Here is a 15,496-nt window from a genome sequence, read left to right as displayed (position 1 = left end):
TGATCCCGGCCATGAAAGCCTTCGACAACACAAGGAGTTAGTTTCTCATCAGATATAAGACTAAAATATATCAGGCAAAAGCTAGATGACACGGGTTCTAGCCGGATACCGACACTTCTTTGAACCATGTGCCCATTTGGTTCTAGAGTTGTGTTTGTAAAAGTAGACGTGGTGAGTGTCGAGGCTTTTGGATTTGAGAGCCTTTAGTTTTGTACAAATGAGTGGGTTTGATAGTAAGTAAAGAGTGGCAGGTGTTTTTAAGGAAGACAAAGAACATGAACACTCCTGTTCATTAACACACTCCCATTCACTTTCTCTCCCACGCTCCTACTTTCTTCCGCCGCATACTCCCTCTATCCCTTCACTGAGCTTGATCGGATCTTGAGTTTAGCAGTTACTGTCAGAACATCAGTTTAAAGGAGTCTATTTTTATTTTCCCCAAATGCAAAAGGAGGCAGAGGGGTTCGGAGGCTCACAGATCTCTGAAGAATAGGAAACAAACCCACACATCCCTTTTGTGGCAAAGCTAAGGGAGAATAATGATCAGGATCATTGATGTGGTGCCAGTGAAGCCTGTTACGTTTAATCTTACTTATCAGATATAACTTCATCGCACAAAGTAATGTCACCCTGATCAAGATCACTGTTCCCTTCTGCTGTGTTTAATGAGAGGGGTCTCTTCCATATATGGACACAGCTGACCTTTGGTATCCACTGGTATTGGTTCCAGGACCTCCGTGGATACTGAAATCCATAGATGTTCAAGTCCTGTTGTAAACAATAGTGTCTTGTTTATACAATGGCAAAATCAAGGTTTGCCTTTGGGATATTAAAAAAAAACAATTTCCATGCCAGGGATGCTTAAACCTGTCGATGCATGATCCCTGGATACAGAGATCCAGATGCAGATAGTGAAGCAGTGGGCAGCGTCTGAGCCTCAGCATCTCAGCACAAGAATTATTAAAATATATGGGGACATTAAAATAATGTTTTAACAGTAAACTGCCAGGCTGTATGAGGGATACTTTGATGATTTAATAACGATATTAGTTAAATATCTGTATGAACTCATCATCTCTGTGATTCCTTTGTCACGCATGAGTAAAGCTACCTAGTAGCTTTTGATTTGTTGCAACATATTATTGTCCATGTGAGAACCAATCTGTGTCTAGATGGAAACGGCAGAATTCTAAAGATTGCTCCTGAGTGTAAATATAGATGGATGGATGGAAGTATGGATGGATACAGATCTCTTTCTTTCTTTCTATGTCCTCCCCTTGGGGAGAATGATGGGGGCGTGACTTCCTTGTTGGCCATGCCCCTGAGTTATTTTCCTACTGGGAGAGTCCACAGACCCCTCCCAGGGAGTGATCCCAGTGCCCCCTCCTCCCTGTTATTGTTGTTGTAGTTCTTGTTAGGAAGTGGATGGGGTCTCAAAGATGCCCCCACTCCCTAAGCGTACTGTCTTCCTCAGGGCCGGCCCAAGGTAAATTTCAAGTGCAGACGAACAGAATTTTGCTCCCCCCAACCCAAACCAATCACTGAAAAATAAAAGTTGGATAATAAGAAGGGATTAAGGAAAAGCCTAAATAAAGAACAACACTCTGAAAACAGGGGAATTCCAGACAGGAAACAATCAGGGCCAGCTAACACCTCACAACCTGTCAGGACCCAGGCTGCAGAGCACCAATAACCTTACACAGAGGCCAGAATCTATCTAATATCTTTATTATAGAAATATATAAAGTCAATAAAAACAAGTGAAGAATATAGTTCAGAAGCAGACCTTTCAGATGAGGTCAAATATAGTCCAGAAATGTATTGTCCAATATAAGATATTAAAGTTCAAAGTTTTAATCCACTTGACTGAAACACACACTTTGCCAAGCAAAGTGTGGGGAAATGACAGAGTCTTTAAAGTCCAATGTAGCTTGACAACAAGGCTGGAAAATAAACTTGATTCTTGGCTAGATCAAAGACTTGAACGAGGCAAACATGAAGCATAAACAAAGTCCAAGGAAGTCCGTGAAACAAGGCAAGGCTGGAAACTTGATCCGGGAAACAAGGAACTGGGGTTATGAAGTCCACACACGATCTTTCTCCTCAAGCTGAACAATTGACTCCGCAAGGTTCCCCTTGCGGCAAAACCCCTATATAGGGTCTTGTTTTCCCGCCAACAGAACACCTCCCCTGGAGAACAAGAAGCGAAACCCAACTCTGTCCAGATGCATGACTCCTTAGAATTTCCCAAGGGAAGCAGACCTAATCAGCTAGTTGTTTGGCAGCGATTCTGAGACTCCGGCGATTAGCCTCCCTGACTCCTCTATCTCTATTATAATTGTCCTTTCGGGAAAACGGGGGAGAATTCTGCCCAAGGCTTGTTTGGTTAACTTCCTGAGGACAAACATCCCCCAGGTGGAGAGGCTCCGATTCAAGCTGAACCGGTGGAAAACCCATGTTTTCCTCCTCGTCTACTAGGAACGGGACTACAAGGCCCATGAGACATCACACAACCAGGGATGCCCCCAGGAAGTAAGCAGCCAGGCTTTGAATCTGCAAGGCCATTAAATGCTAATCAAGCTGGCCAATTGCAACATTCACACTAGCCTCAAACAGACAAGAGCTCGTTCTCCCACCCTGGACTTTCCACAGATATATAAACCCCACTTACCTAACTTTCAACAGACCTCACAACCTCTGAGGATGCCTACTGAAGGCCGGGCGCAGGCCTCGGAGGCAGCCACAGGCCTCGGAGGCGAGCGAGTCCAGACCAAAGCCGAGAGGAGGTGGGAGGTGCATGTGCACACACCCGAGAGCGCCTCAACTGTGCCCCCTACAGAATGGCGCCACAGGCAAGTGCCTGGTTCGCCTCGCAGTTGAACCGCCTCTGTTCTTCCTAAAAGTCTCTATTACATTCCCTTCCCTCTCAGTCACTCACCCTCAGGCCTCTAACCTCTCTGGAGGCCTCTTCCACCTTGGAGGTGACGCCCCCTCCCAAAGCAGAGGGAGACTCTTCCTAAATGCCTCCATTCCCTTCTCTTCTCTTCTCTGTCAATTAGTCATCCTCAGGCTTCAGCCCTCAGGCCTCCCTGCAGGGAGGCAATTTCCATTGTGGCCTGTCTCTGAGGTGGAGGGAAAGGCCCCTCTTCTCCTCCGCCGCCTTCCTCCCTTCCTTTTCCCCCACCACTTCTGGTTTTTCCTCAGCTCTCACCGTCTCCACATGCCCTTCTCCTTTCTGAAACAGTTTTTAGTACAGTGGCTGTTGCTTGTTTGTCCAGCAGTTGTTCACTGTTTGTGAACCAAAGCATGGTTTTACCTGTCTCAGGTGTGACAGGTGTGTAGTAGTAGGTATGTGAATACCTTCAAACACTTTCCAGTTTCGATGCTATGTTGTGTCCAAATTTTGAAGCAATCAGTGAAGCAATTTGGGAGATATGAGGTCCCTGACAAATGTCCTCTCTGCAGAAGAACATGCAGGTGAAGAACAGGTCTCCACAGCCACCTATGCATCCACTACCAAGACACTACACTTGGAGGGCCATCATACTCAGACAACGAGGGATCGCCTAAGAAGTAGGTATGATTGCATGACACTTTTCCGAAGGATATCATGAATTGTGATATCACGAATGAGTTGGAGCAGAGCCTATGGCTTGTTTGACAGTCCCCTTCCAAAGGAACACCCAATGTGTCATCTCTTTCCACCTGGAGAAATGTCCTCACTGCGGAATGTCCTCACTGCGGAAGAACATGCAGGTCAATAATAGGACTACACAGTCACCTACGTACCCACTGCCGAGACACTACACTCGGATGATGAGGGATCGCTTAAGTAAGCAAGTAAGGATGGTGTATGACACCGTTCCAAAAGATATCATGAATTGTGGATGAGTTGGCGCAGAGCCTATGGCTTGTTTGACAGTCCCCTTCCAAAGGAACAGTGTGTCCACCAGGAAACCAATGTCCTCACTGCATAGGAACAAGCGGGTCAAGAATAGGTCTCCACAGCCACCTATGCATCTACCACCAAGACACTACACTTGGACATCATCCTCGGACAACAAGGGATCGCCTAAGTAGGTAAGTAAGTAAGGATGATTGTATGACACTGTTCCGAAGGATATAATGAATTGTGGAAGTATTGGAGCAGAGCCTATGGCTTGGTTGAGGTCTCCACAGCCACCTACGCCTCCACCACCAAGACACTACACTTGGAGGGCCATCATCCTCGGATAACGATTACCTAAGTAAAGGTAAGTAAATAAGGATGATTGTATGACACTGTTCCAAAGGATATCATGAATTTTGGATGCGTTGGAGCAGAGCCTATGGCTTGTTTGACAGTCCCCTTCCAAAGGAACACCCAAAGTGTCATCTCTTTCCACCTGGAAACCAATGTCCTCACTGCAGAAGAACATGCAGGTCAAGAATAGAACTCCACAGTCACCTACGTACCCACTGCCAAGATACTACACTCGGGATGACGAGGGATCGCCTAAGTAAGCAAGTAAGGATGGTGTATGACACTGTTCTGGAGGATATCATGAATTTTGGATGCGTTGGAGCAGAGCCTATGGCTTGTTTGAGGTCTCCACAGCCACCTACGCCTCCACCACCAAGACACTACACTTGGAGGGCCATCATCCTTGGGCTACAAGGGATTACATAAGTAAATAAGGATGATTGTATGACACAGTTCTGAAGGATATCATGAATTGTGGATGAGTTAGAGCAGAGTCTATGGCTTGTTTGAGGTCTCCACAGCCACCTACGCCTCCACCACCAAGATACTACACTTGGAGGGCCATCATCCTCGGACAACAAGGGATCACCTAAGTAGGTAAGTAAATAAGGATGATTGTATGACACTGTTATGAAGGATATCATGAATTTTGGATGCTTGGTTGAGGTCTCCACAACCACTTACGCCTCCACCACCAAGACACTACACTTTGGAGGGCCAACATCCTCGGACAACAAGGGATCGTCTAAGTAGGTAAGTAAGTAAGGATAATTGTATGACACTGTTCCGAAGGATATCATGAATTTTGGATGCGTTGGAGCAGAGCCTATGGCTTGTTTGAGGTCTCCACAACCACTTACGCCTCCACGACCAAGACACTACCCTTGGAGGGCCATCATCCTTGGGCTACAAGGGATTACATAAGTAAATAAGGATGATTGTATGACACAGTTCTGAAGGATATCATGAATTGTGGATGAGTTAGAGCAGAGTCTATGGCTTGTTTGAGGTCTCCACAGCCACCTACGCCTCCACCACCAAGATACTACACTTGGAGGGCCATCATCCTCGGACAACAAGGGATCACCTAAGTAGGTAAGTAAATAAGGATGATTGTATGACACTGTTATGAAGGATATCATGAATTTTGGATGCTTGGTTGAGGTCTCCACAACCACTTACGCCTCCACCACCAAGACACTACACTTTGGAGGGCCAACATCCTCGGACAACAAGGGATCGTCTAAGTAGGTAAGTAAGTAAGGATAATTGTATGACACTGTTCCGAAGGATATCATGAATTTTGGATGCGTTGGAGCAGAGCCTATGGCTTGTTTGAGGTCTCCACAACCACTTACGCCTCCACGACCAAGACACTACCCTTGGAGGGCCATCATCCTTGGGCTACAAGGGATTGCCTAAGTAAATAAGGATGATTGTATGACACAGTTCTGAAGGATATCATGAATTGTGGATGAGTTAGAGCAGAGCCTATGGCTTGTTTGAGGTCTCCACAGCCACCTACGCCTCCACCACCAAGATACTACACTTGGAGGGCCATCATCCTCGGACAACAAGGGATCGTCTAAGTAGGTAAGTAAGTAAGGATAATTGTATGACACTGTTCCGAAGGATATCATTAATTTTGGATGCGTTGGAGCAGAGCCTATGGCTTGTTTGAGGTCTCCACAACCACTTACGCCTCCACGACCAAGACACTACCCTTGGAGGGCCATCATCCTTGGGCTACAAGGGATTGCCTAAGTAAATAAGGATGATTGTATGACACAGTTCTGAAGGATATCATGAATTGTGGATGAGTTAGAGCAGAGCCTATGGCTTGTTTGAGGTCTCCACAGCCACCCATGCCTCCACCACCAAGACGCTACACTTGGAGGGCCATCATCCTGGGGCTATGAGGGCTCGCCTAAGCCGGGCTGTGCCGCAGGCTGGATAGCAAACCAGCTGCAACAAATCACTCTGACCAAGAGATTATGAGTTCGAGGCCAGCCCATGCCTGCGTCTTGTCTCTGTCTCTGTTCTATATTATGGCATTGAATGTTTGCCTTTATGTGTGTAATGTGATCCGCCCTGAGTCCCCTTCGGGGTGAGAAGGGCGGAATATAAATGCTGTAAATAAATAAATAAAAATAAGTAAGTAAGTGGCAAAATGACAGTTACGAAGTAACAAGGAAAATAATTTTACGTTTGGGGGAGGTTGAGGGGAGGTTGAGAAGCACAGCTTCAGAGCCAAGCCCTCTCTGGCTTCCCAAGAGGCGGAGGCGGGGGGGGGGGGGGAGGAGAGAGAGAGAAAGAGAGAGAGGCGTGAGCCGACGTCACCGCCCGCCGACGTCATTCTCCTCCTCCCCCTCCTCCCCCCGGCCCCGCGTCACAGCTGACGTCACACCCTGCCTCCCCCTCCCCCTTTGCTCCCCCGAGGAAGGGGCTGCGTCCCCGCCAGAGTCGGAAGAGGAGCAGGAACCGAAGCAGCCCGAGAAGCAGCCCCAGCCGCCGCCTCCTCTTGCTTCTGGATGGGCTGGGCGGGCGGGAGCGGAGCCGAGGCGCTCTCCTCCTCCTCCTGCTGCTGCTTCTCTTCCTCCTCCTCCTCCTCCTCCTCTTAGTGCCTTTCCTTCCTCCCTTCTCTCCGGGGGAGGGGAAGAGCATGCGAGGCTGCCCCGTCCCGGCCTTTGCCTGGGCCAGGAGCCGGAGGAGAGGGCGAGGAGGAGGAGGAGGCGGCGGCGAAGAAGGAGGAGGAGACGCCGGGCGGCAGAAGCAGCAGCAGCCGCAGCCATGGTGCCCTTCGCGGGGCCCGAGGAGGGCGCCGAGGAGCCTCCCCCGCCGGAGCCCGAGGCCGCCCCGCTCCTGCCCGGCCCCATGGAGGTCTCCGCTTCCCCCGGAGGAGGAGGAGGAGCAGAGGTGAGCAGCCCCGCCGAGCCGCGTGGTCCTCCTGTTCCGCTCCGAGGAGACGCCCCCGAAACCCGGCCCCCTGCGCCTCCTCTTGGCCGCCCCAAAGAAGGACCCCCCCTTCTCTGACCTCTCCAGGTCTCTCCTTCTCCATCCAAGAAAGCGATCCCGATGAGCTCGCTTTGGAGTCACACCTAGCATGGCTAGGACTTTGGGTTTTGCAGAAGGAGCCCGGTTTCTGCAAACCAGTAACTGTTCCCAAGCTTTGGTCTTCCAGATATTTTGGACTTCAACTCCCCAAAATCCCAGCTGTTTTGAAGTGTGGAAGCTGAAGTCCAGAATACCTGGAGGCACCAAGGGTTGGGAAGCACTGATCTAGATGTACCCAGAGACCTTCTGAAGAAACTGGTTATGACTTATGACCGTTCCCAGCCTTTGGTCTTGTAGGTGTTTTGGACTCCAACTCCCAGAAATCCCAGCTGTTTTGAAGTGTGGAAGCTGAAGTCCAAAATACCTGGAGGCACCAAGGGTTGGGAAGCACTCAACTAGATGTACCCAGAGACCTTCTGAAGAAACTGGTTATGACTTATGACTGTTCTCAACCTTTAGTCTACCAGGTGTTTGAACTTCCACTCCCAGAAATCCCACTTCTTAAGAAGTATGGGAGCTGAAGTCCAAAACACTTGGAGGCCCAAGTTTTACCATCCTTGTTGAGAAGCTTCTCTCATGTCCCCGCATGGAGCTGGAGCTGATAGAGGGAGCTCATCCATGCTCTCCCCAGGTGGGATTCGAACCTGGCAGCTTTTAGGTCAGCAACCCAACCTTCAAGTCACAAGGCTTTTATCCCCTTGGCCACCGGAGGCTCCTTAAGAAACTGGTTATGACTTATGACTGTTCCCAACCTTTAGTCTTGTAGGTGTTTTGGACTCCAACTCCCAGAAATCCCAGCTGTTTTGTAGTGTGGAAGCTGAAGTCCAAAAGACCTGGAGGCCCAAACGCTGGGAAGCACTGGTCTAGATGTTTTCCGAGTCCTTATGAAGAAACTGGTTATGACTTATGACTGCTCCCAACCTTTAGTCTTCCAGGTGTTTTGGACTTCAACTCCCAGAAATCCCAGCTGTTAGGAAGTATGGGCAGTGGAGTCCATAACACCTGGAGGTCCAAAGGTTGGGAACTATTGCTGTAATATTATTCTTATTTACTGTACTTATACCCCACCCTTCTCACCCCTAAAGGGTTACAAACTATGGCAATAATTCAATGCCAGATTCAGACAATAAAAACAATTCTGCTAACTCTGGCATGGGAAAACTTCAGCCATCCAGGTATTTTGGACTTCAACTCCCAGAAACCCCAGTGGTTAAGAAGTGTCGGAGCTAAAGTCCAAAACACCTGGAGGCTCAAAGGTTGGGAACGTCTGTTGTATTATTATTATTATTATTATTATTATTATTATTATTACTACTACTACTATTATTTACTGTACTTATACTGGAGACCAGGACACAGAACAATGGCTTCAAACAACAGGAAAGGAGATTCCACCAGAACATTTGGAAGAACTTCCAAGACATGGTGGTGATGGAGAGGTCTGTGGATGCTATGGATTGCCAAAATGACAAATGAATAGGCCCAAGAGCAAATTGAGCCCAAACTCTCCCTAAAAGTCAGGAGGCCCTGCTTGCTAGCTTTCTTCACTGTAGGGCTTCCTCAGGTGTACATAGGTATGGGAAATACAAACCTAACTTTAGTATTAATTGATATATCTTGATAGTTAAATTTGCAGGATAATGTCTGGTAACTAGTTCCTTCCTAGATGCTCTTCCAAACCTTCTTCTGGCTTCTTAATCGTTGTCTCCATTCTGACTGTTATTATTTTTTGGAGTTTTTTAAATGACACATTTTATATTGTTTGTTTTGAATGTTTTTGATCTTTCTGGTTTCCTCTTTATAAGTCAACTTAACCCTTGTTTTGAAGAGATGGTCAGATATTAGTACTAGTGATGGTGGTAAATAATAATAATAATAATAATAATAATAATAGCAATATCAGTCATGAATCTACCCATGACGCACATGACTTGGATGCTGTAGTTGATCTCGTTCCAGTGGATGTAACTTTGGCTTTTGCTCGCCCAGTGTTATTGGATACTTTCATGCAGCGTGAGGATGTGGATAAGGTCCTTGGGAAAGGTGAGAGCCAACCCATGTGTATCATCAGCCCCTTGCCCTTTCTGGCACATTAACCAGGCCAGAGAGGACTGCTGCAGAGAGTGAAGGAGACCACTTGTGCTTCCTGACCACAAGGAAGAGTTCCCACTGCCCTAGAATCATAGAATTCTAGGGCAGTGGGCTAGAATTCTACCGCCGCCCTGAGTCCCTCCGGGTGAGAAGGGCGGGATAGAAATATTTGAAATAAATAAATAGAATAGTAGAGTTGGAAGAGACCTCATGGGCCATCCAGTCCAACCCCCTGCTAAGAAGCAGGAAAGCACCCCCGACAGATGGCCATCCAGCCTTTGCTTAAAAGCCTCCAAAGAAAGAGCCTCCACCACAGTCCGGGGGGAGAGAGTTCCACTGTCGAACAGCTCTCACAGTGAGGAAGTTCTTCCTGATGTTCAAGTGGAATCTCCTTTCCTGTAGTTTGAAGCCATTGTTCCGCCCTAGAGAAGGACATTGTACAGCCTTTGTTGGAAGTATTACCCTTGTAATATTATCCCTGTATAATTAATAATTATTAGTCTGTGCCGAAAATATTGTTCTTGATACATGTGTATTGGGGAATATGGTGGTCTTCCAACTCCAGGAGTTCCATTTCAGTCTGGTTTCAGACTTGGTTATTGAACAGATATAGCTTTGGTTGCCTTCTTAGATGACCTCCACAGAGGGTCCTTGTTGGTTCTGATAGACTTCTCAGTGGCTTTTCTATACCATCAACCATGATAACCTTCTGGGTCACCTCACTGGGATGGGACTGGGAGGCCCTGTTTTACAGATGCTCCATTCCTTCCAGAACCCAGAAGGTGATCTTGGGAGAATCATGTTTGAACCTGACTGTTGTTCTATGACAGATTCTCAACTTGTGGGTCCTCAAGTGTTTTGGCCTACAACTCCCAGAAATCCCAACCAGTTAACCAACTGTTAGGATTTCTGGGAGTTGAAGGCCAAAACATCTGGGGACCCACAGGTTGAGAACCACTGGTCTATGGGGTACCTCCGGGCTCTGTTTTGTCTCCTGTTCTGTTTAATATCTACATGGAACCACTGAGAGACGTCTGGAGGTTGGAGTACAACACCATCTATATGCAGATGCAACTCTACTACTCTTTTCCACCTCAATCCAAGCAAGTTGTCGTGGTTTTAGACTGGTGTTTCTCATCAGCAATGGACTGAATAAGGGCAAACAAATGGAAGTGTAATCAAGATAAGAGAGAGGTGGTTCTGGACAGCTCAGTCTTTGAATGCCTTGAATTGTTTTGTTTTTGTAAGATGCCTAAAGTTATAATTCCGGCAGGATACTACACCATACGATACTATGTCAGTATGAATGATGATGATGATGATGAGGAGGATATATCCATACTGACAGTTATAGCCATTTGATACCATCCTGTGGAATCTTGGGGTTTGTAGTTTGGTGACGGATTTTGAATTCCCTGTTGCAGTTCAGTGAAGTAGACTTGGGACTCTTAACAAAGAATTCTCTATAAGGATACAACCATGACAATGATCAGACTGCAATAATTGGTCAGTTTAGATACACTCCTAATACCCTGTTTCCCTGAAAATAAGACATCCCCGGAAAATAAAACCTAGTACAGATTTTGCTGAATTGCTAAATATAAGGCCTCCCCCGAAAGTAAGACCTAGCAAAGATTTGTTTGGAAGTATGCCCACCAAACAGAACACCAGAGCATGCAGGATCGGTAAATGTAAGTACCATAGAAATAGTGGTAGTAACAAGAAATTATTGATAGGATTCAGTTTGTCTGGTTATGCTGGTTTATGATAACAACTACTGTACAGTATATAATAAATGTTCATTTTTTGGTTCAACAATAAATGTGAATTCTTCTTCATGGAAAAATAAGACGTCCCCTGAAAATAAGACCCAGCATATCTTTGGAAGCAAAAATTAATATAAGACACTGTCTTATTTTTGGGGAAACACGGTAGTGGCTGCTTCACATACACATATGTACACGTGCAACAAGAATCTACCATATTATTTCTCTACTACTAGGATTTAGACCTCCCCATTTTTTGGGAATTAGCAGTCTCTACAAAAATGCCATTTTCTCCATCTTGATTACAGCACTCCCTGCTACCATTTGACAAGAGTAAGATGACTTATTTTACTATAGGTACAATATATTTCCTGTATTGCTAGTGTAGAGGGGACTAAACTGGTCTTCTTCACTAGTCAATTGGTTTCTCCTTTCTGTTCTAAATTTCTGTTTGAACCGCAGTTCTCAAGACAGCCTAGCTTTGTCCCTGAGATGTCCTTTAATTGTTCCAAATGACCTGCACGTTTCAGCAAAATTTTGTGTGTCAATCCTTCAGTCCTGATGCTAACATTTAATTTTAGATATAAGTATGCTGAGTCTGTCACCAGCTTGATTAAGTAGTAGACACAAGAGATGTTCTCTAAAGTTTAACACAAGCATTGAGGGTTATTAATGGATCTTTCTCATGCCTTCTTCTAAAGATACTCTGTTTTTGGTCTAGATCACAGTGAGGAAAGTTCAGCCTTTCAAATGCTGCTGGATTGTACCTCTTCTTGGCCCTGTCTTACATGAAACTTGCTTGGAATTGCAATCTAGCCACATCCTTGGTCTAGATAGCCCTTTTTTTCGTGTCAGGAGTGACTTGAGAAACTGCAAGTCGCTTCTGGAGTGAGAGAATTGGCCATCTGCAAGGACGTTGCCCAGGGGACGCCCGGATGTCTTTGATGTTTTTACCATCCTTGTGGGAGGCTTCTCTCATGTCCCTGCATGGAGCTGGAGCTGACAGAGGGAGCTCATCTGCGCTCTCCCCGGGTGGGATTCGAACCTGGCAGCTTGCAGATCAGCAGCCCAACCTTCAAGTCACAAGGCTTTAACCCACTGCACCATCGTGGGCTCCTGACTTGCTCCCTGTCATACTTCGAGTCCAGTAGAGTCTCACTTATCCAAGCTAAACGGGCCGGCAGAAGCTTGGATAAGCGAATATCTTGGATAATAAGGAGGGATTAAGGAAAAGCCTATTAAACATCAAATTAGGTTATGATTTTACAAATTAAGCACCAAAACATCATGTTTAACAACAAATTTGACAGAAAAAGCAGTTCAATACGCTGTAATGTTATGTTGTAATTACTGTATTTACGAATTTAGCACCAAAATATCATGATATATTGAAAACATTGACTACAAAAATGGCTTGGATAATCCAGAAACTTGGATAAACAAGGCTTGGATAAGTGATACTCTACTGTAACTATTTTTGTATTTATTTGTCACATCCATAGCGTGCCAGACTTTAGTAAAACTTGAAGTCTGTATTAGATATGTGTGCAAAATTTGTTCCTACCATTTCTTTCGTGACTTCTATTTTTTCAGAAGCACAAAATGAGAAGCTCCATCCCCACATGAAAATTCGCTCAACATGAAAACCTACTTTCATGTGCATCCAAACTTGCCTCCTTGCCTTGGAAAGAGAGTGTGTGTCGGGCAGGGTGTGCAGACAGGCAGACCTGAAGCGTGCCTGCAGCTGAGCGCCTCTTACTCTAAGAGTAAGAGGCTCTTGGCTACAGGCACTGGGCCTGCCTGCATGCTCTACCACACACACACACTATTTCCAAGGAGTGTGTGTGTGTGGCGCAGTGTGCAGGCAGGCCTGGAAAATGTGCACGCCCGCCAGTGCCTGCAGCCAAGCGCCTTTTACTCTAGAGTTGAAACAAAATGGGCCAGGTAAGAAGAATGCATGCATGCCGGGAAGGGGAGCCCCCCATAATGTTCCAATTTTTGGGCCCCGAAACAAAAGAACCAAAACCAACCCTCTCAATTTTGAGAGGCTTACAAAAAACAGATTGGGGGGCCCCAACGAAAGCCAGGACACAAAATGGGACAAGGCTTCCCCCGAATGCACATGTCTAGCCTATATGGATTTATCAGCTGTTCTTCTTTGCAGGCATTATATAGACCCATACCTATCCTGTTTCCCCTAAAATAAGACATCCCCAGAAAATAAGACCTAGTAGAGGTTTTGCTGAATTGCTAAATATAAGGCCTCCCCTGAAAGTAAGACCTAGAAAAGTTTTTGTTTGGAAGCATACCCGCCAAACAACACCAGAGGATGCAGGATTGGTAAATGTATGTAGTACGTCCCATAAAGTGTTGTACATGGAAACATTGGTAGTAACAAGAAATTCTTGATAGGATTCACAGTTTGTCTGTTTATGCTGGTTTATTATGATAACTGTACAGTATATAATAAATGTTCATTTTTTTGTTCAACTATATATGTGAATTCTTCTTCATGGAAAAATAAGACATCCCCTGAAAATAAGACCTAGAGCACCTTGGGGAGCAAAAATTAATATAAGACACTGTCTTATTTTCAGGGAAACACGGTATCTAATTTCAGCAAGGCTTATGTGTCCTTAGGAATATCCCTGCATCCAAGCTTTATTTGAAAGAAGTCTAGATAGTTTTATCTCGTGAAGCCATTTGGTCTAGGACTCCCAGAATTATGAGCGATATTGGCTGAAGTCGTCTTGAAGCTAAAGATCAAAGAATTAGATGGGGGCAAAGGTCCTCATCTCTTCTATAGAAGCCCTAAACCGCCTGCACGCGCCACAGTTTCTGCCTACAATTGTTCCATCTTCATATCTATAAGCCACCTGCAAGTTTAGGCTTTACTTGTCCTTAGAGGAGCTGAGTACTTTTGTAATTCCTGTTCCTAAGGCAGGGAGAGGCTGATAAACTCTTGGCCTCTGAAGGGCTTGTTTATTATGAAAGTAAGTTGTGCAAGCTGAAGATAGGAAGAGCTTTAGGTGAATGGAACGTGATGAATTTGTACTTACTGTTCTGTGACATCTATACATCAGTAGGCCCATCTTGGAGAATATATTCCTTGATGTTAGACTGCCAGGATGTTAGAAAATGCCATTTGGTGTCAGGATGTTCTTTATTCACTTCTAAGTAGTTGTTACAGCCTTTGTCACAATAGCTTTTGTTCTGCATTCAGTGGGCCTCACTGCAGCGGTCTGGCCATCGACCCGTTTCCCTGCTCCAGACAAAAACCGAGGTTCCATTAAACAAACATATTAGATGCATCAAGTACAGTAGAGTCTCGCTTATCCAACGTAAACGGGCCAGCAGAATGTTGGATAAGCGAATATGTTGGATAATAAGGAGAGATTAAGGAGAAGCCTATTAAACATCAAATTAGGTTATGATTTTACAAATTAAGCACCAAAACATCATGTTATACAACAAATTTGACAGAAAAAGTAGTTCAACACACAGTAATGCTATGTAGTAATTACTGTATTTACGAATTTAGCACCAAAATATTTATTTATTATTTATTTATTTGCGACATTTATATACCGCCCTTCTCACTCCGAAGGGGACTCAGGGCGGTTTACAAGTATATATACATACAATATATTATATTATACAACTATATTGCAATATTATTAGTAATATTGCATGTAATATAAATATACAATTATAATAGTGAATTATAATTATTATTACATTGTATTACAACATAATATTATTAATATTAATATTATATATATTGATGTGTGTGCGTGTGTGTGCATGTGTATACACACACACACACATATATAAATATCACAATGTATTGAAAACATTGACTACAAAAATGCGTTGGATAATCCAGAATGTTGGATAAGCGAGTGTTGGATAAGTGAGACTCTACTGTAGTTGCCATTCCTTAACAGTGTCAGGATAGAGCCTTTAAAAAAAAATACCCAACAGATTCATGACAAAACTAAGCAGCAACCTTAGCCAGAAGTTTGGATTCTTTTAAATGATCAGTTGTCTAAGCACTTTCCTAATTTTAAAATGGTCGTTATTGGAAGTGTGGCGGGCGCTGTACGATTTAATGGAGCTCACACTGTGAAAATGGCCATATCCTATTGAAGTGTTTTACGAGATCTTAATATATGTGCTGCAATACTTTAAAAACAAGATCCAACTTTACAGTAGACACTAGGTTTCTGGAACTGGTAAATGAGAGTTGGATGTGAAATGCGGCTTAATAATAGTACTACTAATAATAATAATAATAATCCCAGCAGGGTGGCCTTTTTCAGTTGGCAGATCGACATTGACA

At 44.9% G+C, this 15,496-nt stretch overlaps 1 protein-coding gene across 1 annotated transcript in view; it reads left to right on the top strand.

Moving 5' to 3' along the window:
* The first annotated feature begins 6,664 nt into the window (after positions 1–6,664).
* Positions 6,665–15,496, top strand: part of rps6ka6 (ribosomal protein S6 kinase A6) — a 61,133-nt gene continuing 52,301 nt past the window's right edge. The window contains exon 1 of the mRNA XM_062963673.1: positions 6,665–7,159. Within this exon, the coding sequence (XP_062819743.1) occupies positions 7,034–7,159 (126 nt within the window). The 5' untranslated portion in view covers positions 6,665–7,033. The remainder of the gene's footprint in view (positions 7,160–15,496) is intronic.

The sequence above is a fragment of the Anolis carolinensis genome, unplaced genomic scaffold (assembly GCF_035594765.1).
Source record: "Anolis carolinensis isolate JA03-04 unplaced genomic scaffold, rAnoCar3.1.pri scaffold_12, whole genome shotgun sequence".
Taxonomy (NCBI): Eukaryota; Metazoa; Chordata; class Lepidosauria; order Squamata; family Dactyloidae; genus Anolis; species Anolis carolinensis.
The sequence above is the reverse complement of the archived record's forward strand: the minus strand, read 5'-3'. Positions and strand labels throughout refer to the sequence as shown.